This window comes from Plasmodium coatneyi, chromosome 9 (assembly GCF_001680005.1).
Source record: "Plasmodium coatneyi strain Hackeri chromosome 9, complete sequence".
In the NCBI taxonomy this organism is placed as follows: domain Eukaryota; phylum Apicomplexa; class Aconoidasida; order Haemosporida; family Plasmodiidae; genus Plasmodium; species Plasmodium coatneyi.
In genome coordinates this window covers 193,248-220,408 of record NC_033564.1, presented here as the reverse complement: position 1 = coordinate 220,408, position 27,161 = coordinate 193,248, and the positions used below count along the sequence as shown (strand labels likewise).

Sequence of the window (27,161 nt, the reverse complement as noted above, 5' to 3'; positions counted from 1 at the left end):
AAGGAAAAAAACTTTTCCGTTTAGTTATTCGATCGGTTTGCTGTGCAGTGTAGCATGTTAGGGTCATCACGTGAGGTATATACTGGATGAGCACAAACTGCTTCGAGAACACTCGATGAGTAGACTGCAACTGTGGGAGGATGATGAAGTCGAACGTGCTCAAGTGTGACTTGTGTTGTTTCTCCAAAGATGGGTTATTCTTACTCTACGCAATTGCAAATAAAATAATTCTAATAGAATCTGTGTCGTTTCACTTAAGTCGGGTTTATGTGAACAGCTACAAAGTCGACTCGATTGAGTTTTCCGAGGATCACATTCATTTCTTGGCGTTAGCAAAGGAGCAGGGGTGCGTCTGCATCTACTCTCTGTATAGCAGTAACCTCGTTAGCATAATACAGGACGCTTTCCAGTCCTACGTCTGTTCCTTTTTCCTGGGCCAGGGGACGAACATATTCATTCAGAAGTATGAGCGGGTCAGAATGCATGATATAGGTGGAACCCCACAGAACACTTATCGATCTGTCTTTAAATGAGCATTTCTGTGGGTGGATCATTCAGGCATCGCGTTGCTTGAGTTGGAAATAGCGTATGTGTATGTGGTGCCCTACATGAGTGCCCCATTTTTGTCCTTACTTTCCCACTCAGAAATGCATAAGTATCTACGACTTGAACGACACGGAGCATTGTCTGGTTACCATCCAACATGTGAAGTCGAAAGGGAAGAAAGCGTATTGTCTGAGCGAAGGACATGATATCCTCGCCTGCCTAACCGAATCGAACAAGCAAAACAGAATAGCGTTGCTCTGTTTGCAGAGCTATAAAGTAAAAAACGAAATAATCTGCACGAACTTCACTCCGAGTGAGATATTTTTCTCCCCACTGAATGACGTTATAGCTTATAGTAATAAATACAAATCGGTGCATGTGTACAAGTCCAGTGGGGACCTACTCTATGTGTATAATTTCGGGGCGAACTTAGCATGTAAGGGGGACACACGAAGTGGAAAATAATTTCCCCGTAAATCGTATTGGGTGACCGAATGCACACTGGACGGGTCACACATATGTGTAGGACATACCACCAAATCGTTACTACCAATACAGGTGTAACTGTCGCGTCGAACAATAAGGAGCGGAATGTCCTCTCACTGGGAATGGAAGACGGAGTTGTAAGGAATGATTCATGCAGCTAAAAGAGCACAACTGTGGGTGATCGAGGCGGGGTGAAAGTCATCCCAAGGACTTTGCAGCTAGGGCGGTTGGCATTCACACTTCATGGGGGATATGCACACCTCGTGCATGAACTCCTCACGCAGGTCACAATTCTACACCTGGAAAACTTGAAAGAAATAAAAAAAATAATTTTAAGCGAGACGGTGATAATGAACGAGCAAATGGTACAGTTTATGGGTCGGCTATAACTTCAATGCGATGTGTGATGGGATGCACATTTAGGTGGCCCCCTCACAACGCGCCTCAGGATAAACTCGTTTTCTACCAATGCTTTCCTCATCACATGGCAGAAAATATATAAAGAAAACACCTCCACGAGGATTTTCCTAAACGGGGTTCTATCGCCTGAGTTGGTTTACATGTAGTGTGTAAAAGTAAAGCATCCATAAGAGGGGGGGACAAAGAAGTACATGCACAGTTGTAATGACTTTTGCGCGTTGGCGTCCACAAGGATGAGCCCCTCCCTCTTCAAACGTAGACTGTCCATATACACATGTGTACCCCCTTTGCTAATTACAACCCTCTACAGCGCGACCCCCCAAAAGGAGAGAAAGGCAAACTTTTCCTTTTACAGCAACGGTAAGAGAGGGTGTTAAATGAGTGGACATACATTAATCCGGATAACCTCCCCCTTAACTGTATTTTTTTTTTTTTCCTTTTTTTCCCCCTCCTGCATGTTTGTACTTTTTGATTAATATACCTATGGATATGCATCCCCTCTATAACAGTCTCGGAAGGAGTTAAGGAAGGTGAATACAAACTGCTGAAGTGTGAGAAGGTGCCCTACCGTGAGGTGCCCTTTTTTTTTTTTTTTTTTTTCTACGCTACGCGGCAATGTTGTTATGCTGTATGCACTTGCGTCACAGTATTAATCACGACGCGAATTCTGCTAATGAAAGCTCCAAGCAGTGGAAATTGCCATGCCTATATGGAATCACCTTGTCCCTACTTTACAGGAAAAAGGAGGTGACTCTGTTCCGAAGGGGATAACGGATGTATTTGCTCCAGTGGGGATCACCTTTTTATCTTTCAGTTTGTGTGGGACCTTCATGTCGGTCATAAGTGGTATGTCCAGATGGTCGCTTAAAAGCGTGGTAATCACTCTGTGTGGTGAGAGTATGCCTTCCATTGGGATGTATTCCTACTGTTGGGAGTGTGTCCCTTTGTGGTCAGACGTCCCCAACGTCCAGTGGGAGAAATAAATGGAATCACCTCCACGGGGTTACTCCCCCCAACCTGATCAAAATCCCCCAGAGAACCATAACAACGTGGTCCGAATTTATACAACGAAGAATTACACCTGTGTAGCCATACTGCAACAGAAAAAAAAAATAACCTACTTACGGTGGGATCATGTTCTGTACAAGGCAAGGTAAAAAAAAAAAAAGTGTGCCTTTTTCTTTGTTTCTCTTATTTTTTGGATGAAATTAATTCGGCAGATTGCTTCTAAAACTGCCTACCCATGAGGATACTCGTTAACCACGCAGGTTGCTCATTTGCACGAATTCGCCGCACTTGTTTGTGTGGCTTCCGAACGAGTGCTCCATCCTGGAAATGCCTTGCGGTAGGTGGAGGAGGGCAATCTTCCGCGAAGCTAGTACCGACCATCGCGTAATGATCACCTGTTCGTTCTAACTGGCGCCACCATCCCCCTCTTCAGGGTTCATGTGCAAAGAGGCAGAGTGGAACTGCCACGGAACGGCCCTACTGGCAAAGAGTGAGGTATGTCTTCACCTGGTTGCACATGTAGGAAGAGCGCACATGTGCATATAACCCCACAGATGGTAGTTCCTAACTACATGTTTGCACATGGCATTGTGTGAATATCTTAACGAATCGTTTTCGTCTGTACAGAAAGGTCTAGTCGTATTTCATGCAAAGCAGATTGCACATTCACGATGAGTGCAGATGACGGAGAGCAGGTGGGGGGCACACTTTTGAGGGAGAAGTATATCATTTCTGGGGTTAAAGGCTGCCTCGAATATCTGCGTTAGGAGGATTCCCATTTGGGTCCCTATAAGTTTACAAGTAAAGGTTGTAGAAAAGAGTAACACACCATTGGAAACCCGTTGGGAAAGATACCCAAAGATGATTCATTTGAAAATGAGAACCAGCGGAAAACATTATCCCTTCGAAATAATGGCGAGACGGAAAAACCTCCACGCATTGAAAACTCCCCTCCCCCCCCCGCTTGTGCCCATTCGAATGTGAAAAGTTGCACACATGAACAGCTGCATAGGTTGCTTCGCTACGCAATAATACTGATTCAGCTGGTGCTCCATTTTTCCGAACGTAACAATCGAAGCGGTCCAATGAGGACACGCAAAAATATTTCCGCGCATGTCAATTTTTCCTTGTCGAAAAATGAAGGGGTTAAAAAGGGAATGGCTTCTAGTGAAGCCTTCGTAAAGTTGTCTTTTTAAATTTAACTAAACTTAAAAAAAAAAAAACATGAAAAAGTACACAAAATATGTGTATGGCAGTATATTGTGTACGGGGTGGAAATCCTGAGCACATTGCGGTACTTTACCAGATGCACACAAATGCACGAGGCGTACACATGCATACAATTTCTCACTGACCATTTTAAGGCGCACGATATGAAGGCATTGATCCTGAAACGGCAATGCATTCACATCACTTGCCCAAAACAGCCAGTCAAAAAAAAAAATACCGGGTGTGCGTGTGACTCTACCGGATAGTGCGACGCTCATGCGAACGTAGTGGATATACACACACCACATTCACACAGCGTCATACATCATTCCTCCTACTGTTCATTATAGCATTCATTTTAATTTGGGGCGAAATGTTTGTATGCAGACGTGCATGGGCTGCTATGCAAAAACACACAAAAGTTGTGCAAACAGTGTCCCACTAAAGGGTTGGCATAGCCATTTTGAGCATATAAGCAATTCAGCTTTACTTTTTTTCTTCTTCTACCATATGAGTGAATAACCTGGATGGACAAATCAGACGGCAGTAGAGGGAACTACTCGGTGAACGAACGGAATGTTTCCACTCCAATCGTACCGAAGCATCCATAACTGCAACTTCTTTCTGCTTTGCCTTTTTCCTCTGTGTAATTATTCTTCTCTTCATATATATGTTGCTTTCAGCTAGCTTTTTTTTTTTTTTTTTTTTTTTTTTTTAAAGGGTGTGAAGTTGCACTTTTTTTTTTTTTTTCAGTTTCATTTTTTTTTTAAACATTTTTATATATCAAATTAAAGTTTTCCAATTGATGCGTATTTACACTTATATATTTTTTTTTTTTTTATTTTCCATTTTGGCAACGGGCCTATGGTACTAAAATTACTTAGAGGTAAATTTCGTAACGGCCTTGGTTCCTTCGGAAACTGCGTGCTTGGCCAATTCTCCTGGTAATACTAATCTGATGGCAGTTTGGATTTCACGTGATGATAAGGTGTCTCTTCTGGTGTATTTACACAATCTGGAGGCTTCAGTTGCAATTTTCTCGAAAGTGTCAACAAGGAAGGAGTTCATGATGTTCATGGATTTCCTTGAAATACCAGTGTCTGGGTGAACTTGTTTCAAAACTTTAAAAATGTAAAGTCCATAGCTGTCATATTTTGACTTTTTTCTCTTCTTCTTTCCGTCAGGACCGGTGGCGGCCTTTTTCGCTTTCGCTGGCTTTTTGGATACCATTTTGTGTGATATATAAAAATGTAAGAAAAAAAAAAAAAATGTTACTTTGCGAAAAAAAAAAAGGAAAATGCGTATAAAAATTGAATAAAGAAATGTGCTGAATTTTATGAAAAATAATTTATGAAATTATAAAAATGTTAAAATATATTTTAAATATATTTTTTTTTTTTTAAATATTATTTTTAAATATTGCAAAAAGGAAAAATAAAATAAATTCAAAATAAAAAAAAAATGACCATTTTGAAAAAATAAAAAAAAGTACATGCGGTGCATGTGTACAGTAAGTCAATCAGGCTGTAATTTTTTATATATATAATGAACATATGGTATTTTTTTTTTTTTTTTTTTTTTTTTTAACGATACTTTTTGTATGCACATGCAACAAGGAAAAAATCGTCTCCGCGTTTCGCTATTTTATATATATGCGCACACACAGAAGAAGGGGGGTGGGGAAAAGAAGGCGCTCGTTTCGTATGGTATAACAGTTTTGTATATCGCGCCACCGTTTGTATCGCCCAGCCGCTTTTATCGCCTGACCCGTTCATATTTTTTTTTAGCATTCCAAAAATCGCCCCCTGCTGGGAAATTGATACGCACTACACACACGGATGTATGTACATACATATATGCACCTTCCCCACTCCGTTTCGCCGCTTTGATCAAAAGGGCGAATTGGTAGTTTAGCGCGAGCTGGAAGGATGTATATTTTCCGTGTGCATGTAACTGCGCACGAGGGGGAGCACAACTGGGCCGCTCACCCAGCGCATGTACGTGCATATATATATGTATGAACAATTACGCGTATGTTTAAATGCTGCGGCGATTTTTATAAATCTGCGCGTACGTATGCAAATGAGGAATTTGCTTGCCACTGAACTTTTAGTTCAAAGCAGCTATTTTCCCCCCCCTGCCCCAGGGTCGATCGCAATTTTGCTACGCAGCTCGCGCTGACTTGAAGGTGAGGGATACTCTCGCTTATGTACACCATACTGCGCGTGTGTGCTTTTAGAAGGAAAGTTTTCCCCGTTCGTACGCTCAGTTTGGTACCTCTCACCCTATTCGTTCGATTTTGTTCCATTCGATTTGCATCCAACAGGGCGAATGGGCCATAAGTATCGTGGCGTGTATCCTTTCCCAAACAATTGGAAAGAAAAAGGGGCCTTTTTAAAAAATTGACAAATTGTACGCACTTATCATGACGAGCATTACAATGTTGCCACTCGCCGCTGTTCCAAAGCGTCTGAGCGGAAAATCACGTTGGGGAAAACAAATGGAACGAAGTAAATTCCAAACACCTTGGAATTGTAAGCCACCATTCTGAGCGACATTTTACCATTGTACAAAACGGAAAATGATTTTTCCAGGAACTTCTTATGCAACCCCACTTTGGGAGTCCTTCCAACCGGTCACTTTATGTTCTTACTCAAACGTCGCGCGTAATTGCGCAGTTGCCTATCGTTAAGGGGGTAATACATCGATGAACCATCGTTGGATCATACGTTAGTTCGTCTTTCTGTCCGCTTTCCACCCCCATGTATGATTATAAATGTGTAGGACTCTTTTTCCGCCTTGAAATTGATGAGACCATTTAATTTGGCAGGAAGTAAGCAGAGGGAGAATTAGAACCATGTGCGCACGAACAAAAGCGTTCACATTTTCGGCAAAAACAAAAAAAAAGAACCCCTCCGTAGGAAAATCAGCATTAAGTTTGTATTTTTCTGGGGAAGACACACCTACAAATGCGTCGGAATATGTCATGCGACACATTTGTTATGTCTTAATGGATGGTGGTGCACACCGGGTACCACTTGCAAAATTTTCCAATTTTGTCTGCTCAACATTTGTTCACGGTGCGTGTGATAAAAGTGAAAGGTTGTGACGTATACGGGATGAGATGGTAAGGGGTGGCAAACACGGCAAAGTGTTTGCTACTAAAATGTGCTCCCATACGGTTCACCTACATTCGCCACCTCTTCAAAATTAGGAAAATCTTAGAATGGTCTTCCCCTCCCGCGATGAACGTGTACCAGTTGTGGCGCGACAAATTCGTAATCACATGCACATGAAATTAGAACATTTCTTAATTTACCTTTTGCTTTCATTTTTTTTTAAATGGGCAAACTGGTTCATTCAGCTCACGGAGAAGGGAAAATTTTGGTGTGCTTCCCCAACTGTTGCGTAATAATAGGGCTAGTAGGACGGCGCATAATTCGGGGAAACAAATTTACCTTGGCGAGCGCGGGGGTAATGAGAATAAATGTCACCAAAGGGGAGAACTACAGAGTTATTATGCCGCTTACACGAAATGACGAACATGAGAGAGAAACCCTTTGTTGAGATGTACGTTAAAATCGCTTTTAAATTTTGAAGACTTTCCCTTGCCGCGGCACTAGCCGCAAAACGGGCACCCTTTGACACTTTTGGCGCAATCAATTTTGCAGGAAAGAATGCACTTACACGTATGGAGTTTGTGTTTACTCATTTTGCAATTTATTTTCATTAACTGGAACTGCGAGGGTATGGCACAACTTGAAGCGAGAAGCACGTATAGTATTATATGCGTATGTGGGTAAATGTTTAGCATATGTACATGACGCGAACCGCCGTGCCCGGCATGTCCAAATAGTGGCGCGGGTGACATTGTCCACTGGGTATGCAAACATAAATATAAATATAAATGTATACATGTATATATGTATATATATGTATATTATAGGCACTAACTATGAGCGTATCCATGCGCGCTGGCATAACTTGGGAACATCCATGCGTAGGATTTTTGTTCGCCCCATACACATGGGATGGCAGGGGGGTGCGCATAAAACGTATGCGTATGTGTGTACAATGTGTTTTTATATATAAGAATATGCATACGCGTATGTGCGAGCGGTGAACTCTGCGAATGCAGTTAATTATATATATTTTCCTGGCGCAGTTGGCGCGAGGGGGTAATTATGCAAAATTTATGGCTCACCGCCGCGCACACTGCATTTATATATAAAGGAGAAAGAAGAATAAAAATGTACACATGTATATTATTATATATATATATACGACGTGTGAACACGGCATGTACGTACATTTATGTATATATGAGAATTGCAGCCTTTTCGACTCAAAAATTATATTTAAGGAAAAGGAATACGAGCTGTGCGGGGGCGGGCCCAGAGCAAACTTCTGCACATAAAGCGAAACAAGCTGAAGAAATTTGCACATAAAAAAAAAAAAAAAAAAAAAAAAAAAATCAAAACGTGACGCAACCGCAGCGCAACGATACCCGTAACGAAAAAAAAAGAAAATCTCAAAACCTGTGCGCCGGGTAACGACCAAATGACGAGCCGAATAATGAGCCAATTTTAGCGCGCCGAGCAATGCCCAAAATATAATAATTAAAATAATCAAAAATCTCAAAATTTAAAAAACCAATACGCGCGCTGAAAATGAAAATTTTAATTAAAAAAAAATTATGAACTGTTCATATATTTTTTTTTTTTTTTTTTAAATAAATCTCCAAAAAATTAAAAAAAAAAAATATATTCCATATATAAATTAAATATAAATCATATAAATACATTTTTTTTTTTCACATTCACCAAATTAACCACATTTTTAGTTTTTTTTTTTTTTTTTTTTTTTTCCTTTTTTTCAACTTCCCCTTTTTTTTTTTTTATATAATATTATTTAAGCGAAAATGTCAGGACGCGGAAAGGGAGGCAAAGGATTGGGAAAGGGAGGAGCCAAGAGGCACAGAAAGATTTTAAGAGATAACATTCAAGGTATCACCAAACCAGCCATCAGACGTTTGGCCAGAAGAGGTGGTGTGAAGCGTATCTCCGGTTTGATATACGAAGAAATCAGAGGAGTGTTAAAAGTTTTCCTAGAAAACGTAATTAAAGATTCCATCATGTACACTGAACACGCAAAGAGAAAGACTGTCACTGCTATGGACATTGTGTACTCGTTGAAAAGACAAGGAAGAACATTATATGGTTTCGGTGGTTAAGTGTGACAGTTCGGAAGAGAAAACTGAAGAGGAAAAACCCCATTTTAGCACCAATCTCCCAGGAAAAAGAGACCCAAACAAGGAAGAAGAAGAGGAAGAAAAAAAGGTTTATTTTTTTTGCCTTATTTATACAACTTTGCAATCGCATTGTGTTAAAAAATGGTATTACCAGTTTTCGTCCCATTGGAGGAACGGACATTGGGAACCATTCAACCAACACACACGGTTGTAATGTAACATAAATAAATATGTGCATAAAAAAAAAAATAAAACGAAAAAAAATGGTATCGAAAATACCGTAAAAAAAAAAAAACAGAACCAAGGATATCTAAGTTGTGAGGCTGTATCGATGCCCATAACTTTTTTATCATGTTATCATCTGCTATTTTTCTTACATGAGACACATCGAAGTTTACAATAAAGCGAATGCATCTTAAGGGAAAAAAAAAAAAAAAGAAAAGAAAGCAAAACAAAATAAAAGAAGAAAAAAAGAACTAAAATTTAGTTTTTTTTTTTTTTTTTTAATTTTTTTGCTTTTTTTTCGTACGACTATTATGTAACCTATCTTCATATAATAGTATGAATTTTTTTTTTTTTTTTTAGGCTTCACTAGAAGCCATTCATCATTGATTGTAGATGAGTTAACAAAATAATTAGACCTCTTTGCATTTGCACACACCTGTGCAAACTATAACTGTATGGTGTTATTTCCAGTTTGTCCTGGGAAAGAAAAGTTCATACATGCTTCTTTGCATGTAACGTTAAAAATTTTTTTTTTTTTTTGCCAAAAGGGTAGAAAAGTATTTAACAGTAAATAGTGCAGCTTAAATTAAAAGTAAAAATATTGTGGAAGAAGTTAAAGTTCTTCGTGAGGATGACACTTCGTAAGTAGACAGCGGAGTGGAGGAGCGCCATTTGGGTGTTTCCCATTTTGTGCGCGAGGATCAGTGTGTTCCTTTTTGGGATGGTGACGTCGTGATTGGAAGTTTGGATTTCCTTCCCTCCCTTCAATAGTTACGGTAATTGGGGTTTTTTCCTCCAACGGATGGTTACACATTTCTTCCTCTTAAGAGGGCCTACCTGATGGTAGAACCGTCATCGTGCAAACACACCTTTTCGGTTGTAGACTTGGCAAAGTCATCCATGCATATTGCCGCTCGGTTGCGCAACGGAAAAAAGAATTATTCCGAGGGAACCAAGCTCATTTCTGCACTGACAGGAAGGAACCCCTTCGATTAGGAATGACACAAAATGTTGTCACTCGTCGGTGTGTGAATTTTGTGTGGAGCCCTTTTTTCCTTTAACCCATTCTGTGACAGGATCGCAGGAATACATCACCAATTCGATCCACATTGTCTACTCAAATTTTTGTAACAGTAAAGGAGTTACAATGTGAATCATGAGAAAAAAACATCCTCGCATGATTTTTGTTTTTTTTCGCGGGGAGAGGGGAACTGAGTAAACATGCATAATGGGGGTTACGGATATCTTCCATTTGTAGTTCCCCCCAAATGGGGGAGGATAACCTAACTATGTTAATTTTTTGCCACACGGTAGGGAGCCCTACGAAGGGAACAAGCACACCCAATTAGGTGCCCCTCCTCCGAAGGCATACCTGTGTAACCTCGATAGTGGGGATGCTTGTAGCTCCCATTTGAAAAAATCCTGCGTGGTGGAAAGTGTATAAAGTAGGAGAAAGGGAAAAACGTAAAAGAAAGGAGGAGAAATTAAAAAAAGAAGAAAAAAAATTGTCACTCTCGAAAAAGTGCCAAACGGTTAAGTACAAGGAGCATATCGAATTTTGTCACCCTCCTGTAAATGGGAAGAGGGGAAGGAAGATAAAACGATCTTCCATAAAATGAATCGAAGAAAGGTTGAATAGTGAAAGTGAAACGGTAGGGGGTTGTCATGCTGTAGGACCACGGTCACACAATGGGAGAACGCTCGGGTGGAAATCCAACGGGGTAGGAAATTTTGAGGTAAAAAAGGAAAAAGTGCGCAAAGCGGGGAGAAAAGCAGCAAGCGAGCGAGGGCGTACCTACTAGTGTATGTAAGTACCCGTACGTGTGCTGCCAACACAGGCGGTGGTACTAAAGGGGGAAGGGTTAAGAAGAACCATTTGGGGGAGGCGCTCCGGTGTGCACATTTTCACATGTAAGGTGTAGCTCTTTGATTTACCCAACACATACTCATAGACACAACGTCGAAAAAACGACACAAAGGCGAAGTAACCATGCTGCCGATAGGCTGGTGTTAACTCGTTCTGAATGTAAAACAACCCATTATGAGGGGGATGCGCACTTGGCATGCAAGTTCAATCACACAAGTGTAGTGAGGTGGGAGCAGGCAAAGTTATCTACTTGCCTAGGTATGTATACACATCTATGTCGTCCGGATGGGTAAGAATACGCGGGACAAAGGGGGAAGCGTGAGACGGACGCGCAATTAAAGCAGGGCCGGCATGCAGCTGGGGTGGACCCTTAAAGACAAAAAATAAAATGGGAAAAATAAAAAAACAACAATGGACAATTCGCTTCCTACTGCGGTAAGAACGTTTGAGGCACCCCACAAAAAATAAAATAAAGTAAAAAAATAAAGTAAAATAAATGACCTAGGGTGACATTGCTGACATGCAATTGATCATCTGTTCGCAACAAGGGGAGAAATAGCTGCACGTGACTGTCCCCCTCAGGTGCCATCGCTCCGCAGGGTGGTGAGTAACAGGGGACGGAAACACAGAGGAGAGCACATCCTGGAAAAGCGCAGAAGAAACAAAGCCTGCCCCTCGGGGAGTGTCTTTCCACTGCTTGATAACACACCCGTGTTTGTTTCTGCCCCCGCCCCGATGGGTAGACACTTCTGTTCATAAATGTGGCATCCGGTTTGGTTCGGTTTGGTTTCGTATGTCCTCTCCATCGCGTCACCTCTCCTCCCTGGTTGCGCTCAACAACCAAGTGGTAGAAACTCCGCACCCCTTCCTACAAGACATTCGTAATGGAAAAACGGGGGGAGCCCTGCCTAAAGGACAATCGGCCAATCGTTAGTTATTCCTAGTGTTGTTCGGATCGATTTCAATTTAGAATCACCCATCTGTGAAGTAGCCTATGTGCGTTGCTACTGTCGAAAAGGTTACTATGACTAGCCAATTTAAAGCCATCTTCAAAAATGCAGCTAATTTTCTCTGAACATGGAGGGAACCATTTCGATGTTATTTTTGTAGGCCCTGCGATAGTTGACATATATGGGTGGCATGTTACGATTTTGTTGGAACATACTTCTGGTGCCATTCTGGGTGATCTTACTGCTGGTGCCGTTTTGGATGATCTTACTTTTGGTGTCATTCTGGGGGATCTTCCTGCTGGTACCCTTCTGGGGGATCTTGCTTCTGGTGGTGATTCCTGCCAAATTGGTGTTAAGCTCGTCGTGCTGACTGTGGATACCATTTTTGTGTCCCTCCTGTGGTTCATTCAAACTGTTGGAGATCTCGTACAGGTTAGTCACTTGGCAAGGGTCATATGCATTGGCCACCACATTCGCATAAGACGTGTTAGACTGTCTATCGCTGCTGATCACGCCAACGATGTCTTCACTGCTGTTTGTTAGGTGTGCCTTATCATTCAACAGAGTGTTGTTTCTTCCTTCATTGGAGTGGTGGTATACCAAGGGGAGAAGAGAAGGAGGCAGCGGCTGTGGAAGGAGTATTACATTGGGTTTCCCTCCTTTGTGTGAAGGGGCGAGGTGACCATTTGGTAGGTGAACGTGTCTACGTGGAGGAAAATCATATGCCCTTTTATACCCATGGTCAATGTGAGTCATTTTCATAGGATCATTCTGCGGGATTATGCACATGGGGGGAGAGGAAAATATTTCTGACATATTTTTCGTTCGTATGTATTCCACATTTTTCTGTTCCATGCTGGTGGTGTGTTCCTTTCGTTTGGGAAATCTGTCTACCTCCTCGCTGGTTCGATTCATTGGTTCTTCATTCGGTATGTAGTACATGGGAAAGGGATTTTCAATTGGAGGGAGGTTATCGAGTGGCTTCCCTCTCATGGTGAATTTTCTTTTTTTTTTTTCGACTAAATGTTCGAACAGGTCTACAAAGTTGTTGCCGTCTGGGCGGACGGAAATGGGATCAAAACTTCCACCAAGAGGGTGGTTATCACTACTGCACAAATCTTGTTGTGTAGGAATATATGGGTGGGCGCCACCATGGTTGGCATTCTCACTCTGGGGGAGAGTCGCACCATTGACTTTCCCCTTTAAGTTTGTTAAAATATTTCCCGTTTTTCTGCGAAAAGGTCTTCTCCTTTGTGCACTTTCCGCTTTTTCATCACCCTCCATATGGTTGTCCTCATCGTCACAATCTCCCCTTGTCATCTTTTGTGCGTGTCGAAGGGGTGCCATTCCCTCACCCTCACCGTCATTGTGCCTCCTGGCAAATTGGTGGGATATCCTCGGGGGGTGTTTGCTGTCCCCGTCCTGGTAATAATTCACCGGTTGCGTTTTCCCCTCAACGTCGTTTTCTACGGAGTACGCCATATCAATGACCTTCTCGTTATAAGCAGGTGGCGTGTCGTCTCTGAGGTTACCCCCTCGCAGATATGGGAACCTCTCCAAAGAGGTAGACAATCCTGGATGTGGGAGGATGTCATTTCCCACCTCGTAGTAATTTCTTACCCCCTGGTTGATGAGGTAGTAGTATTTTTGCTCATTGGAGGGAGACAAAAAAGGGGGTAAATTTTTCTTCTGGTACACTTGTTCGTGTATGTGGTATGGAAGGATGACATGGCAGTTCCTGTCTTCATAGCGAGGTCTTTTATTCTTCACGTAAGGTACGCCATGCAGCAGGTTCTGACTGAGTTGAGATGGTGATAGATACTCCCTCCCAGATGCACAGAGGTGGACGTTTCTTCCGATCATATTGAAGTATCTTAACCAGGGATGGTGCGATGCAATCACCGAGTTTGGCATACGCTCAGCGGGGTTGAACTGTAATAGCTTCTCACATAGATCTCTTGCCAATGGGTAGCTATTAAAGGAGAGAAGGCTAAAATTAATGCCTTTTTTTTCCTTCTTTAGGATAATATCTTTTGTGTTTTTATAGTTCACCATGAGACACATGGGCAAGGGGGTAATGCCCGTCATGAGGATGTAGAAAATAATTCCTATGGACCACATGTCTGATAGGATGGAGTAATTATGTCCTTTAATTATTTCCGGGGCGATGTATCCGTAGGTGCCTACAAGCTTCATGTGTTTCTTCCCTGAGGAGGATTTGGTTCGTGGTTCTTTCCGTCCGGAGTGGTGGCACAGGTTAGGTGTACCGTTTCGTTCATGTGTGCTTCGTTCATGTGTGCTTCGTTCATGTGTGCTTCTTCCATTTGTGCTTTTCTCACAGAAACGCTTGGAGCAGCGCTTGCGAATTTCCCCAGTGGAAGTTCCCTTCTTCTGTTCCATTTTTTTTACATCTCTGTGTTTGCACAACTTGGAGCAATCTGTCTGTATGCCATTTGTAGTACTGGAGGATGGAGAAGCGCTCCTCCGTAGGTTGGTACTTCCAGGGGAGTAATAAAAACGAGGAAATCCACCCAACCTGGGAGGATAAACAAACTGACACGTATCAAAGTCGATTAGAACTAGCTCATAATTATACTCATACGTTTTGTCCTTCCTTTTTTTATTTCTAAACATAAGGTTCTCCGGTTTTATATCCCTGTGGATAATATTATGGTAGTGCAGATAATTGACAGCTTGCAATATTTGGCTAATTATATACTTGCACACACTTTCCTTGACTTGCTTTTTGTAAACCAAAAAATTGAACAGCTCCTTCCCATGTAGCTTTTCCATGATCATATAAAAATTTTTATCGTCGTCGTATATATCGTATATCTTCATGAGATTCTTGTGTTCCTTTAGAGACAGGATGTGCTCAATCATGAACTCCCATGTGTCTCCAAATGCACTAATTACTTTTTTTTTATTTACTATTTTCATTATTTTGCTTGTGTTGTCTTTTTTGTCTACTATGTTCAGGAGGACTGCTCTGTCAAAGGGCAGGTCCATTTCTCGGAGGCACTGCTTGGTGTGTCGAACGTACTTTCTGTAGAGGTTGCTTCGGGCATGATTGGAGTGTGATCTGTTCGGCGCGGACCCATCTGTGGAAGACCACTCTTCACTGTCCACCGTGGGTATATCACCCAAGTCGTCTACACTTTCGCTGCCCGTTTCTAAGTGGTCTACACTTTTGCTTCTCTTCTTCCTTTTCATCTTTCTCCTGACGCATTCCTCCTGCTTTATCCCTCCCCCATTATGATCACCGCTTTGTTTCAGCTGAACTGCCTTCCCGTCTACTTCGGATTCATCTTGTTCGACTTCCCCCTTCGTAATGGCATGTAAGGAATTTCCCTCTCCGTTTGTCTTATTCTCTTCCTCATCCTCCTTTCGCAGCAAGTTAGAAAATATATTCTCATAATGTTTTACGAGAAATTCTTCACATATGGGGAGGAAGTTTCTTATAACGAACAGGTCCTCTATCTTGCTATTTTTCAGCTTGATAATTTTTTTTCTGTTTCGGGGTTGGTTAGCAGCACTAGAATTGGCACCCACATTGGCGCTGCCAAAATTGGGCCCTTCCAGGTTAGGGATTTTTCGCTTTTTCCTCTTTTCGGGGATCTCCTGGACGGTTCCGTTGCTCTCCATTGTGGGCTCAGCAGGTTGGGAGAACAAAAAGTATACTCATGCAGACGCACGCATGTACGTAGATGCGTGAGGTAAGTGAATGGATGCTCTCAATCCTTTGAATGTGTGTGTCCCTTGAAGCGATTCCCACTCTTCCTATCCAAGGAAAAATGTCTTCTCTTTACTTAACACGTGGAAGTAGAGGGGTTGTTCAGTCTTGCTGAACGATAGAGCGCTGAAGAAATGCAACACGCAGAAGCTCCCCCTCTGTTTTACAAAATGGTGGATCCGTTCTAGGTGCCTCTATTTTGTAGGGAATTTATTTTCCACGTGACTTTTTTTAAATTCGTGTGTGGCGTCTCTAGGAACAAAGGTATACCCATGTACATACATGCATATATCTACACACACAAAAAAAAAGGGTAAACGTGAGTGGGATAGAATGGCAGTGGTTTCCTCACATTATTTTGTGCGTCATTTTCTGAGCATAAATACGTGTGAAGGAATTTACACAATGTAGAATGTACACAATGAGGAAGGGAAAATTACACTTTTTTTTTTTTCCATTTTTTTCTTTTTAATTTTTTGCTTTCCTCTTTCGGGTAGTCCACAGCCTTGTGTGACAAAAATGGTTCACTGGTGAATTGATTTTAAAAATAAAATTATTCCGTAGGAAGACAAAAAAAAGGAGGGTGGAAAATTATTTAATTAAAAGCGGCGCTGCTGCCGCTTGGGGGTACGCCAAACTTTTGCGCACCAAATGGGAATTAGAAACGCGGCTCACTACATTTCTACATGCAAAGAATCAATTCGTGTGAGTACATTATTAATCGGCATGCAAAATTTTCGCGTACACAGGTCCAGATACGTAGGCGTACAGCCGGTGCGCTAGGCGTTATAAATTTTCCTAGGAGGGTTCGCAAAAAGTGTATTCTCCTAGGTCCTCTTTTATGTTGCGATAAAAAAGGAAAAAAAAAAATTGCCATACAAAATAGTAATTATACGTACAAATATATATGTCACTTAAAGCGTGTCTGTTTTGGACTACACCATTGGAGGGTACAGCACATATATGGCGATATCTACCCCCGCAGATGATTCTTCAAATGTAGTAGGCATAAAATGGGAAGAACAAATGGAATGCGCTGCTGTGGGAAATTGCGGAGGGAGGGGCGAGAAAAAACGCGGTATAGATGCTCTAATGGGTGCAGTGTTTATATACTCTACTTCCATATCGCGCCATGAATTCGGCCTTGGCTATGCTGTACGTATGTATATATGTACGCGTGTATGTACGTGTGTGTGTACGTGTGTGTGTACGTGTGTGTGTACGTGTGTGTGTACGCATGCATGCACGTTTCCTCGCGACGGGGCAGTAATCACGTGTGAGCTAGTGTACTTATTCTTCAGAAGAGACAGTGATTTATGTACAAAAATGGAAAAAAAAAAAATAATCCACATTTATTAATTCAGTTAGGCAAAAGGATTTTTTTTTTTTTTTTTTTTTTTTCAGCGGCTTGGAAGAATATTCTATGAAAAGAAAAGGTTCACTCGGTTAAACTAAAATTAGCATTTAGCGTAAAACGGCAGGAGGAGAAATTAAAAGAAAAAAAATTGCCACTATCGATGCAGTAAAATATGGGTCACACTAACATGTAGGCCACGTGAAGGCCCTACGAGTGTGTTTGTATGTGCCTATGCATCTGCCCATACAAATGTACGTACAAACGGACAACCATAGGGGCATACAAACCTACGAAGAGGCATAAGCGGCGCAAGGTAGCCACTGACCCTATTTGGTTGACCCCAATGTACACTGTGATGGTATGAAGAGAGGAGAAAAAAAAGAAAAGGAAAGAAATAATGTTAAATGATGCCCATGAACAGCAATAATTTTGAAAGAGCAGATATAATCGTAAGACAGTGAAGAACGGAGAAAAATATGGGCACAAGCTAAAATAGGCAAAATGGAAATAGAAGGGAAATTATGAATTTAAAAAAAAATTAACGCATAAAAATTGAAGTGCTTGGTGGTCTGCGGGTAGAGGCGTGGTTTTGAAAAGGGGCCGCCGTCGAAAATGGGGGGCGGAATGTATGACAAAATGGGTGCAAATATGCGTGGCAAAAATCACAAATCGAAAATTGCAAAGTAGCCAATCACGCAACACCAAGCGGCCTATAAATTTCGAATGTTTTTTTTCTTGCAGACATGCATATGGAAAGAGAAAATGCCCCCCCGAAATGAGAAAAAAAAATTACGATAACATCTGTGCCACCATGTGCCACGCTGCCCTATCACGCACTATATATGTGGACGGAAGGCACTTTATCTTTTTATTTTTTAAAAAAAAATGTTCATTTATGGGAAAAATGCTATTTTTGCTGCCCTCCCCCTTGAATAAAAAAACAACTGCGTTTTTGTAAAAGCGTCGGTGGTGAACATGTGAAGTGGCGAAAAGCCAAATGATCATCAATTTAAGCAGATCGCTTGGGGAAAAAACAGAAACGGGGGTGTTGTAAGGGGGAAATTTCTGCAGACAGGAGGCAAACCAGAAATTTCTCCGTGGCGAAAAAAAAAAAAAAAAAAAAAAAAAAAAAAAAAACGTATATGTCTATTACATATGCAAATGGCAACAGGTGAAATATAAAACATGTGCTGCGCACCTTTTCCAACGCGCGTAATTTTGCAGATAACGTTATTCACGTGTTAAGCGCACATTCAAATGGTGAATTGTGTAAACACGCGTGAGGACATAAAAAATGCATGTGAGTTCTGCGCAGGGGAACCACATGCACGTTGTGTAGCGGGGAAGGAAAAATAGGCGCAAAATGGAGCATAAATGGAGCATAAATCGTTTGATCACATTTTCGCACACGCGGAATGTCTACTTCGTGCCGCAGATGCAGGTGCGCGTAAATACGTACACGGCGTGGTATTTCCAGATGGGAAAAAGGAAAAAATAAAATGATCAAAATGGGAAAAACGCTATGGATACACAGGACTCCGCGTGGACACTCGGTTTGGCCATACGAACATATAACATTCAGTCCGTGTAGACAACTATCTTTTTAAAAAAATAGACAGGCACATGTGAACGTATTACTCGTACATTCAACGATTTTTTTATTTTTATTTTTTTTTTTTACATTTTAAAATTATTTCATCAAATTTATCGTGTCAACATCGCTGCAAAGTTCACCCTGCTGTTGCTGGTGTTAATCACCACGGGATGGTCTGCGCTCTGTGTTTCACTTTTTTTTTTAATTTGCATTACGCGTGGGGGGTATTGCAAAATATATGGCCAACAGGGAAAAGAGGACAAACGCAAAACAGGGCAGCCCATGCAACGGTTACATTAAACACACGTGTCTTAGATGAAAGACAGGGGGGAAATGCCAATAGCAGAATGCCCACCCGCACGTACAAAATAAAATGGTGTCTCTCCTGTCCTATCAAACGTTGACGAAGACGAACAGAAGGGAATGTAAAAAATTAACGAACACTTAACCTCGAAATGGATAAATCGAGTAAGGGTAAAATGTAGGGGGAGAGTTAAAGAAGTTCGAAAGCATAACAGGTGCCTTCTTCATATGCAAGAAGTGCAAATATGAGTTCACATTTATAAAGAAAAAAAAAGAATACAGAGATGCGTATACATTCAAATGAAGAAGAGTCTAAGGCAGGATCCCCCTGACGGAAGTCGTGGACAGTGGGAACACACGCAGGTGCACATGTAGGTGTGCCCATAAAGTTGTTCACCCAAGTGTATGTATACGCGGAACTGTTAAAGCGCTGCAATACGAAGTGGATGGGTAAAATGGGAGGTGGAACAATAGGCAAAAATTAAAAAGAGCGCAATGAATTCAACGCATGCAATTGCAAAACGAACGTTAAGAATATATTTTTTTAAAGCAATCCCATTTGTAGTGTACGCACTCTTCAACGTGTTTAGTGAATGTAATTAAAAGCTGCGTTGTAAAAAAAAAACTAATGTAGAGGGGCAGAATTGATGAATGTCCACTCTGCTGAACGTGCAAAAGGGGGGTGGCCTTGTTCCAGTATTAAAATTGCTACGATGTTGTGGAACAGCGGAGTAAAAATGGCGTAAAAGACGTTATGCCTTTTTAGCAACCTCACGTTCCAGGAATTTTCCACAAATGAAGAACATGGGAAACAAACGTAGAAACAACGATTAGGCTTCCTACAGAAACTAACCCCCTTGCTGCATTTAAAAAAGTCATATGAGTGACTAGCTATTTTGCCATTATTCCGTTGCTACAGTAAAGTAGAATAAAACATCAGGCCTCTTTTTCGACGCTATGTCTTTTTATAGAAAAAATGGACCTCGATTATTTTTTCTGCTTAAAGGTCGGTTTCGAGTCGCAAAAATACCGTTTTACCGTGCTCATAATAAAAACATAATGTGTAATTACAACGCGGAGGAAAAAAAAAAAAAAAAATGTAAAAAATGAAAAAATGAACGACCATTTCACGTAAAGGAAGGGAAACAAATGGGACATTTACAAACATAGTAAGTGCAGCATGTAGGTACCCCGCAATTAGACATTCTTTTACTTGCACATTCCCTAGTTGTCTAAATTTTGGCAATTCACTTTTCCCAGGAAGTGAAAATAAAATCAATGCGTAGCAATATTAGGGGCGTTTTTTTTTTTTTTTTTTACCAATGTGCACAAAAGGAATAACCCCCCGTATATAGGTAGACATTAAAATGGTTAACGGGCCAATAAATGAGTTTCTTCCTTTTTGAAAAAGCTCAGGTGAAGATTGCGGATGTAGAAATAAAGGGGAAGGACATTTATAAAGAGATATGTTTCACTTTAATTTGACATTAAGGGGGAACATTTTTTTTCACCTATTTGGAAGGGAAGAAAAAAATATATATATATGAACAGTTGAACAAAAACAGGAACAACCCCGAGAAGCAACGTCGGGCTGATCTTCCCCTTTTGCTATGTTACCATCAGGAGAAGGGAGTTTTGCGTTTTCCTCAGAATTTTTAATCACAGATAATTTTTATTTCATTCACGATTGCGTTATTTTAATTCTGGACGTGTTACTCTGCTGGTGTGGTTTTAAAAGGTGGTCCTTTCGTTGAGCAGCTAACAGGTGGTGAAAAGAAGGGGTGAAGGACCCCAATCTTTTCATTGCACGTATGTCATCCGAAAGAAATGTTCACCGCAAAGCGTCAGGACAAATGTCCCCTTAAAAGTTAAGTCATTTTAAGAATATTCTTAAGAGTAAATAATGTGACATGGTTTTAGCAAGTTTTTCTTTACCTTAATCGGGTCTTTTTCCTTTTTAAATTGGGAACAACAGCTTTTTCCGACATGAATTAGACGCGTCGGTTGTTTTGTGTGTGCATGAATGTGCTTACAACGTATTGCCTTTTTATATATATATATATATATTTTTTTTTTTTTTTTCCATTCGTTGTGACAATGTTAGAAGTGTTTCGCACATGCAGTGGTGCTATTCCTTGTGAAGGTCTTTATTTTGGGAGCACCTTTACTGGCGTGTGTTAACCTTATGAGGCATTCTCTTTCGCGCAACTAGTGTGAAAGAGCAAAGGTTCGAATTGTTCCCCCGTTGGTGAAAATCCGCTCGACCTGGTCATAAAAAAATATTTTACCTTCCTTTTTCGCCTTATGTGGAAGTGCTATTTGGGAAAAAGAGGAGACAAGATAGGAGGAGTGTCCTCAAATGGACTTTCCCCTTTGCTGCCCATTACATACTTATCACTCTACAGAAATGGAAGGAGGAGTTTCACCGAGCGTGCGCTGCTTGGCTACCTTTTTACAAAAATGCGTTAAAAGACTGATAAATAAGAAAATTGAAAATAGCTTAATGGAAGTCAAAAAAAAGAAAAAAAAAAAAAAAAGCAAAGCAGGGAGAAAAGGGCACAAACTAGCGCCCAAAGCGAACAACGCAGAGTAGCAAAGAAAAAAAAACTAAACACTTGTAAAAAAGAGGGGGGGGGAAAAGCTTAATGAGGGTTAACGGGATAATTCAAAAGACAATGCCATATTTTTATGGACATTAAACTACATGCACATAAATTACGATGATATGTAGAGCTTAACTGGGAGGATAAATTTTACACACTTTTATTTTTAAACAAATGGAAACGTGTGATAGGGGTTGGGGAATTTAAAAAAAAAATAAAAAAAAACTGCAAAAAGTGGCTGCACATTTGACCAGATTGGGAAGGAAAAGAAAGAAAGTGTTTGGAATATTCCTTGTATAACACTTGACACGTGTACATACATGCATGGGGTGGGTGGTTTTCTTCTTGTCTTATTTTTGTTTTTCCTTTTTTTCTTCTTTCATATCTTCTTCTTTCCTTTTTCATTTTCCCCGGAAAGAGATGGGTGGGCACCAATCCCCCCACACTCACATGGTTTCTTTGACCGGCACGAGCCACAACAAGGGGGCATATATTATCAAAGATATCAAATAGAAGAAGGCTGAACGGAGGGGGAAGTACAACAATGTTGGGATGAGAACTGCAGTTTGGTGGAACATTTTAGAAGGGGGGCACAGGAGCGTGATCACACAGCAATGCTCCCTATTCGAAGGGGAGGGGTAGACAAAACAGGATCACTTACTTGTTATTTTAAACGTGTTCCTGTATGACGAAATGTCGGAGAGCCATCCGCCTGGGAGGGAGAGAAGTGAAAGCGGTGAAGCGGTCGAAGGGAGGACAGAATAATGTCGAAAAAGTAATAAAAAGGAGAGCTGCATGTTCCGATTAACACCCTCCTGGAATTCTTACCAAAGTACGCGCTGATGGACCACACGGAGTAGTACAAGCTTTGCACACCCATCCAGCGACCTGTAAGTTTAAAAAAGGAAAAACATATTATGTAGGCACGCATGCATGTGCGATTTTACTACCCATGTGTAGTGTGTGCAAGTTGGTTTAGCGCCACCACATGCGGACTGCTTCCCTGCCAAGTGCATACCTGTGTACCGGTTTGTGTCGATGAAGTCGTAGAGAATACTTTTATCTATCGAGTTGGTGCAATTTTGAAACACGCTCCTACGGAAGGGGGAGGTGAATAAAAAGAGGGAAGTTGTTTTTGTGTAAGAGGTTAGAATAAGAACATTCGCGCAGCTGCCAAATGGTAAACTGTTACTTAAGTGGTGGGTACCTAAAAACGTGGACCTTCAAAACGTCCTGGTAATTGTGTATGTATAGAAGTGAACAGAGAAGCCTGCACGGGGGAGGGGGTACCACATGGAATATGAATGACGAATATATATTTGGGTGCACGCACATATGTGTGCAATCCGTGCGGCTCACAGGTGGCCTGCTCGTTAGTGCCATTTTTAAACTATTACAGAAAGCCAATCGTGGTGAAGAAGAGGGAAACCTGGGCCCGGCCCAGCGACTTGGACAGCTTTTGCGAAACTGCAAAAAAAAAAAAAAAAAAAAAAAAAAAATATATACATACATATAAATGAATGTAAAAAAAATATGTACACATTTGTGTGAATGTACACTACGAAGGCGCTTTTCCTCCCTGTGGGGGTCCTTTTCAAAATATTACTGTAGGTGAAAAAGGTGAGGAGGACTGGAATGACAATGTTGAGGACGCACATGAGAATAGGAGACACTTTATATTCGGATTTGAGAAACAGGGAGAAGTATTTGAACGTCATGCCTGCGGGGGGATGCAAAAATGAGTGAACAGGACGGTATTGTTGCATGCACAGGTATGCTACGTGCACCACGTGGAGAAGAAGGCCTACCTGCGCCAGCTAGGGTAATAATATGAGAAACGAAAACAATGTACGGTATATGACTTGTGGAGAGGCAAAAAACACTCTTCTTGTCGTTTTTCTTGGAGATCAATTCCATCTCCTCGGGACTCTTAACCATGTCGACAGGATTGTTCTGCCATAGGAAACTTATGAACGTCTGTGGCAGAATTGTTAATATAGAAAACTGGAAAATGACAAAAATGTTTTTTATGTTCCACTTGTCATTATACACGTAGAATAGGATGAGACAAAAAAAAGGTCCTAGCATGGTGGCCACTGTGCTGATGAGTTTCTGGTAGGTAAAGATGATGCTCTTCTTGCCTGCGGGTAAACATAAGCATGTGTAAGTACGTGTGTATAATTGCGGGTATATAATTACGGGTGTATAGGTAATGGTGCACAGGCACACACTGGTTAGAGGGAGAGACTCACCCCGGTCTATGCTCTCTATGAAGATCGACTCGGTAATCACGTGGGAACACTCGTGCAGCATCTTCGTTACCGCAGTGACGAATATGATGAGGCCCAAACTGCTAGTCCGTATGAACATGTAGTGAATAATATTCACCAGCAGGTAGGACACAGATATAGCCTGCAACATTTTCTTCCTGTCTTTCTTATGCTTATCGCAGTAGTATCCAACCAAGGGGGTAATAATCAAACATACTGAAGAATTGATAATAGACAACAGACCGATAATTTTATTTTTTCTAAACTTCATATAAATGTAATGGTCATGGAGGAAGGTGTTCCTCATGGAATAATTTATCCTATCAAAAAAATGATGGATGAACATCAGGATGATATTTATGTGCCATCTTCTTTTCCCTTTCCATTTTTTCATTTTCACTTCATCATTTAGTTGGGCAATGTGTCTGTTGGGTGTTGCTTCGGTGCTGCTTCGACCTGGTGGAGCGGGTTCTGACGCTGTGAGCTATTAAACTGGAGGACGTATCAGCCAACGTGGTGAAGATGCTCAGCTTTGGTCTCTTCCGTCGAGGACGTGCTTTACATGTCAGGTGATTCGAACGGGTGATAACTTTCGTACACACGGAATGGGGTGATCATCACGTGTTTAACTAACTGTTTCGATTTGCTTGAAAAAGATGTGCACATGGATTAGCTGCACGGGGTAGTTAACTCGGCGAGCGCTGAGATGGACATGCTTTTCTGCTTAGGCGATCTGCGAGGGGGAAGAGCGCAAGAACAAGAACCGCGGTTAACACACATACGGGGAAAGGGGTGCATCATTTGCTTGCAGCAAAAAGGGGGACACCCTAAGTGGGCCCTCCCCGTGTGCACCTCCATTTGTAGCAGTGTTCGACTGCATTGACGGATAAGCAAAAAATATTTCCTGTGAAGGTAATTCCCCGGTGTGACCCCTTCGAATAGGCAGGTATTATCCAAACGGGGAACTTACCATCTTCCTTCCACTTTAGAGGCATCTAATATAAGAGTAAGCAATTTTGCTTGTCGGTCATTTACAAGCATGTAGGCATAACTTCCACGGGGGGAAAAGTATATATATATCTGGAGTGGCTACGCGTGTACATTTGCTCAGGCATCACGTACGTGTTCTATCCTAAGGAAGAACCTCCTGCCGGTAAAGGTATAGGTGCGTGATGATAATGATGGAGGGGGGGTAGCTTAATGTTTGCGGCTAAAAACGCGTGTATTCTATATACTTAAAGGGAAAAAAAAAAAAAAAAAAAAATTAAATTGGGGATAGATAACCATCGGAAGGAAAAAACCGTACCAACTGTTTAAGCATTAGATTAATAAAAGTTTCATGTGTTAAAAAAATTTGCCTCGGAGCGCCCGCGGACGGTGGGGCTGAAGCAAGAACCCCGTTATGCAGGAAAGGGGCCGAGGAAGGAGCGTAAAAATGAAAAAAAAAAAAATGTCGGGGAATTAACGAGGGGGCACGTGCCCCAGGGCAAAAGAATGGGCAACGATAAAATTACCGTTTCAAGATACGCGTTGGGATGTTCAGACGGAGTGGGCATTACATAAAAAACACATTTTTTTCACCCCACCATTTTTAACCGGTCACTGTTGCATACGCCCAAATGATATAACACCTGCGTGAAACATTCACTTGGCGTGTATTATTGGCGCCCAAGCAGTATAGCGTTCAAAAATGGCGTTTTCGGTGTTGGTTTTTCTTTCCTCATGAGAGTAGCCCACTGTTTACCAGCAGTTTACCTAGTGAACATATGCATACAGAGGTGTACGCTTATTTACCCCCTGGTGAAAGCATGAACAACCTACGTAAAGTAGGGAAGAAGACCCCCCAGTTTTTCCCCATTGTTAAGCATCAAGGATGTTCTCCCTGTTTCGCATAGAGGACGTGATAAAGATTGAGCCCCATTTTATGGAGGAGGAGTTAAAAAATGTGATTGAATTTTTGATAAGAGCCAAGTATGTCGACAAGGTACGATTGTGAGCGAGGCAAAGAACCGGCTGTAAAGGAGCAGAGTGTGTGTCCCATACAGGAAAAGAAAAAAAAAAAGTGACACTTTTTTCCTCTGCTTGTATCGGTCAGCCAAGTTATGCAGCACATTCTTTAAGCGAAGGGGTAAACCCATTTCAGTGTGAACCATTTAAGTGAACCTAAAAATTGGAACAATTTTCCTTCCCCCCTTTTAAGGTGCTGCAAAATGTAGGTCTGTGTGTTGGTCTGTACGACATACTGGAGGTGAAGAATAGGGAGATTCTAAAAGGCACAGGGGAGATTCGATTTGACGTAATTTTCAGGCTGGTATATTTCCAGCCGTTTGAAAATGAAATTATTGAGGGCTTCGTTAAAAACTCCGACTCGAATGGGATCATAAGTAGGACACACATCAATAAAGCATGGTGCACTCATAGAATAAGTTATATGTTTTTTTTTTTTGTGCATGTGTAGCGCCCCATGTATGATGCATTACCCCCCCTATTCGTTTGTAGTCAGCATAGGTTTCTTCGAGAACATCCGGGTGAACTGTGCCAATTTGAAGGAGCCCAAGGAGTTGTAAGATGAGAGCTAAGATATAAAAAAAGAAATGCTTTCTTTTTCGTGCGGATAAAAATGAACGACTTGGGAGCGGCAGCAGTGGGAATGACCTTCCTATGAATGATCACACTTTTTTTTTTTTTTTTTTTTTTTTTGCCCATTTTTGCGTTTTCCCGTTAGTGATATGGAGAAGAAGGAGTGGTTCTGGATGTACGAGGGGATAAAATTTTTTTACACAAAAGATGAGTTGATAAGGGTGCGGGTTCTGGACACCTATTTTAGCGGTAAGCACGGGGGGGAAAATAAAAAAAAAAAAAAAGCGCACTTGACGTATGTGCATGTGAAGGTGTGTACTACATGAACACGCAAATGCGGTGACACATGAATAAATGAATGTGCACTTTATGCAGACCCCAACGAGATGCGGAAGGATGAGACGACTCCATCGATGTCCATAACGGTAAGATAGGGCAGCCGAATGGCGACGCGGCTATACGATTTGTCCCCACATAGCGTTGTCATTGGGGGATTTCTTCCCCTCCTCAGCACGTTTGTTATCTCCTCACCCATTTGTATGTAATCCCCTTTTGAAGGGCACCGTGCAGCAGGACGGACTAGGCTTGGTCAAATGGTGGAACTAGTGTAACCTGGGGTCGATGTTCTATACTAACAGTGGGAAGAAGCAGTCTGTGCGTTTTTTTACGGATGCCCGTTTGGAGTATGACCCATTTGATTCAACAAAAACGTAGCTCATTATCCAAGCTGACACGAAATGGAAGCCAATGTAAACACTA

The 27,161-nt window shown here is 41.4% G+C and overlaps 6 protein-coding genes across 6 annotated transcripts; 3 read left to right on the top strand and 3 right to left on the bottom strand.

Annotated features, from left to right (window-relative positions):
- Positions 1–140: 140 nt before the first annotated feature.
- On the top strand, positions 141–3,135 carry PCOAH_00023730 (Uncharacterized protein; the record flags this gene model as incomplete). The annotated part of the gene is made up of 12 exons (XM_020059178.1): positions 141–473; positions 646–982; positions 1,105–1,169; positions 1,317–1,397; positions 1,524–1,582; positions 1,763–1,812; positions 1,962–2,011; positions 2,190–2,298; positions 2,488–2,605; positions 2,721–2,797; positions 2,894–2,955; positions 3,088–3,135. The coding sequence occupies 12 exons, from the start codon at positions 141–143 to the stop codon at positions 3,133–3,135; spliced, it is 1,389 nt and encodes a 462-aa protein (XP_019914797.1).
- Positions 3,136–4,545: 1,410 nt separating this feature from the next.
- PCOAH_00023720 (Histone H2B) lies at positions 4,546–4,899 on the bottom strand (the record flags this gene model as incomplete). The annotated part of the gene is made up of 1 exon (XM_020059177.1): positions 4,546–4,899. One exon carries the CDS (start codon positions 4,897–4,899, stop codon positions 4,546–4,548), a length of 354 nt encoding a protein of 117 aa, XP_019915143.1.
- Positions 4,900–8,590: 3,691 nt separating this feature from the next.
- Positions 8,591–8,902, top strand: PCOAH_00023710 (Histone H4; the record flags this gene model as incomplete). Its single annotated transcript, XM_020059176.1, has 1 exon — positions 8,591–8,902. One exon carries the CDS (start codon positions 8,591–8,593, stop codon positions 8,900–8,902), a length of 312 nt encoding a protein of 103 aa, XP_019914979.1.
- A 3,171-nt stretch (positions 8,903–12,073) lies between these two features.
- On the bottom strand, positions 12,074–15,607 carry PCOAH_00023700 (CAMK protein kinase; the record flags this gene model as incomplete). The annotated part of the gene is made up of 1 exon (XM_020059175.1): positions 12,074–15,607. The coding sequence occupies one exon, from the start codon at positions 15,605–15,607 to the stop codon at positions 12,074–12,076; it is 3,534 nt and encodes a 1,177-aa protein (XP_019914849.1).
- A 6,391-nt stretch (positions 15,608–21,998) lies between these two features.
- On the bottom strand, positions 21,999–24,216 carry PCOAH_00023690 (Uncharacterized protein; the record flags this gene model as incomplete). Its single annotated transcript, XM_020059174.1, has 9 exons — positions 21,999–22,072; positions 22,214–22,264; positions 22,381–22,440; positions 22,571–22,647; positions 22,760–22,822; positions 22,950–23,019; positions 23,159–23,272; positions 23,361–23,693; positions 23,805–24,216. The coding sequence occupies 9 exons, from the start codon at positions 24,214–24,216 to the stop codon at positions 21,999–22,001; spliced, it is 1,254 nt and encodes a 417-aa protein (XP_019915183.1).
- A 1,150-nt stretch (positions 24,217–25,366) lies between these two features.
- Positions 25,367–27,008, top strand: PCOAH_00023680 (RNA polymerase Rpb7; the record flags this gene model as incomplete). The annotated part of the gene is made up of 6 exons (XM_020059173.1): positions 25,367–25,806; positions 26,023–26,206; positions 26,322–26,385; positions 26,548–26,651; positions 26,778–26,827; positions 26,961–27,008. 6 exons carry the CDS (start codon positions 25,696–25,698, stop codon positions 27,006–27,008), a joined length of 561 nt encoding a protein of 186 aa, XP_019914841.1.
- Positions 27,009–27,161: the final 153 nt, after the last annotated feature.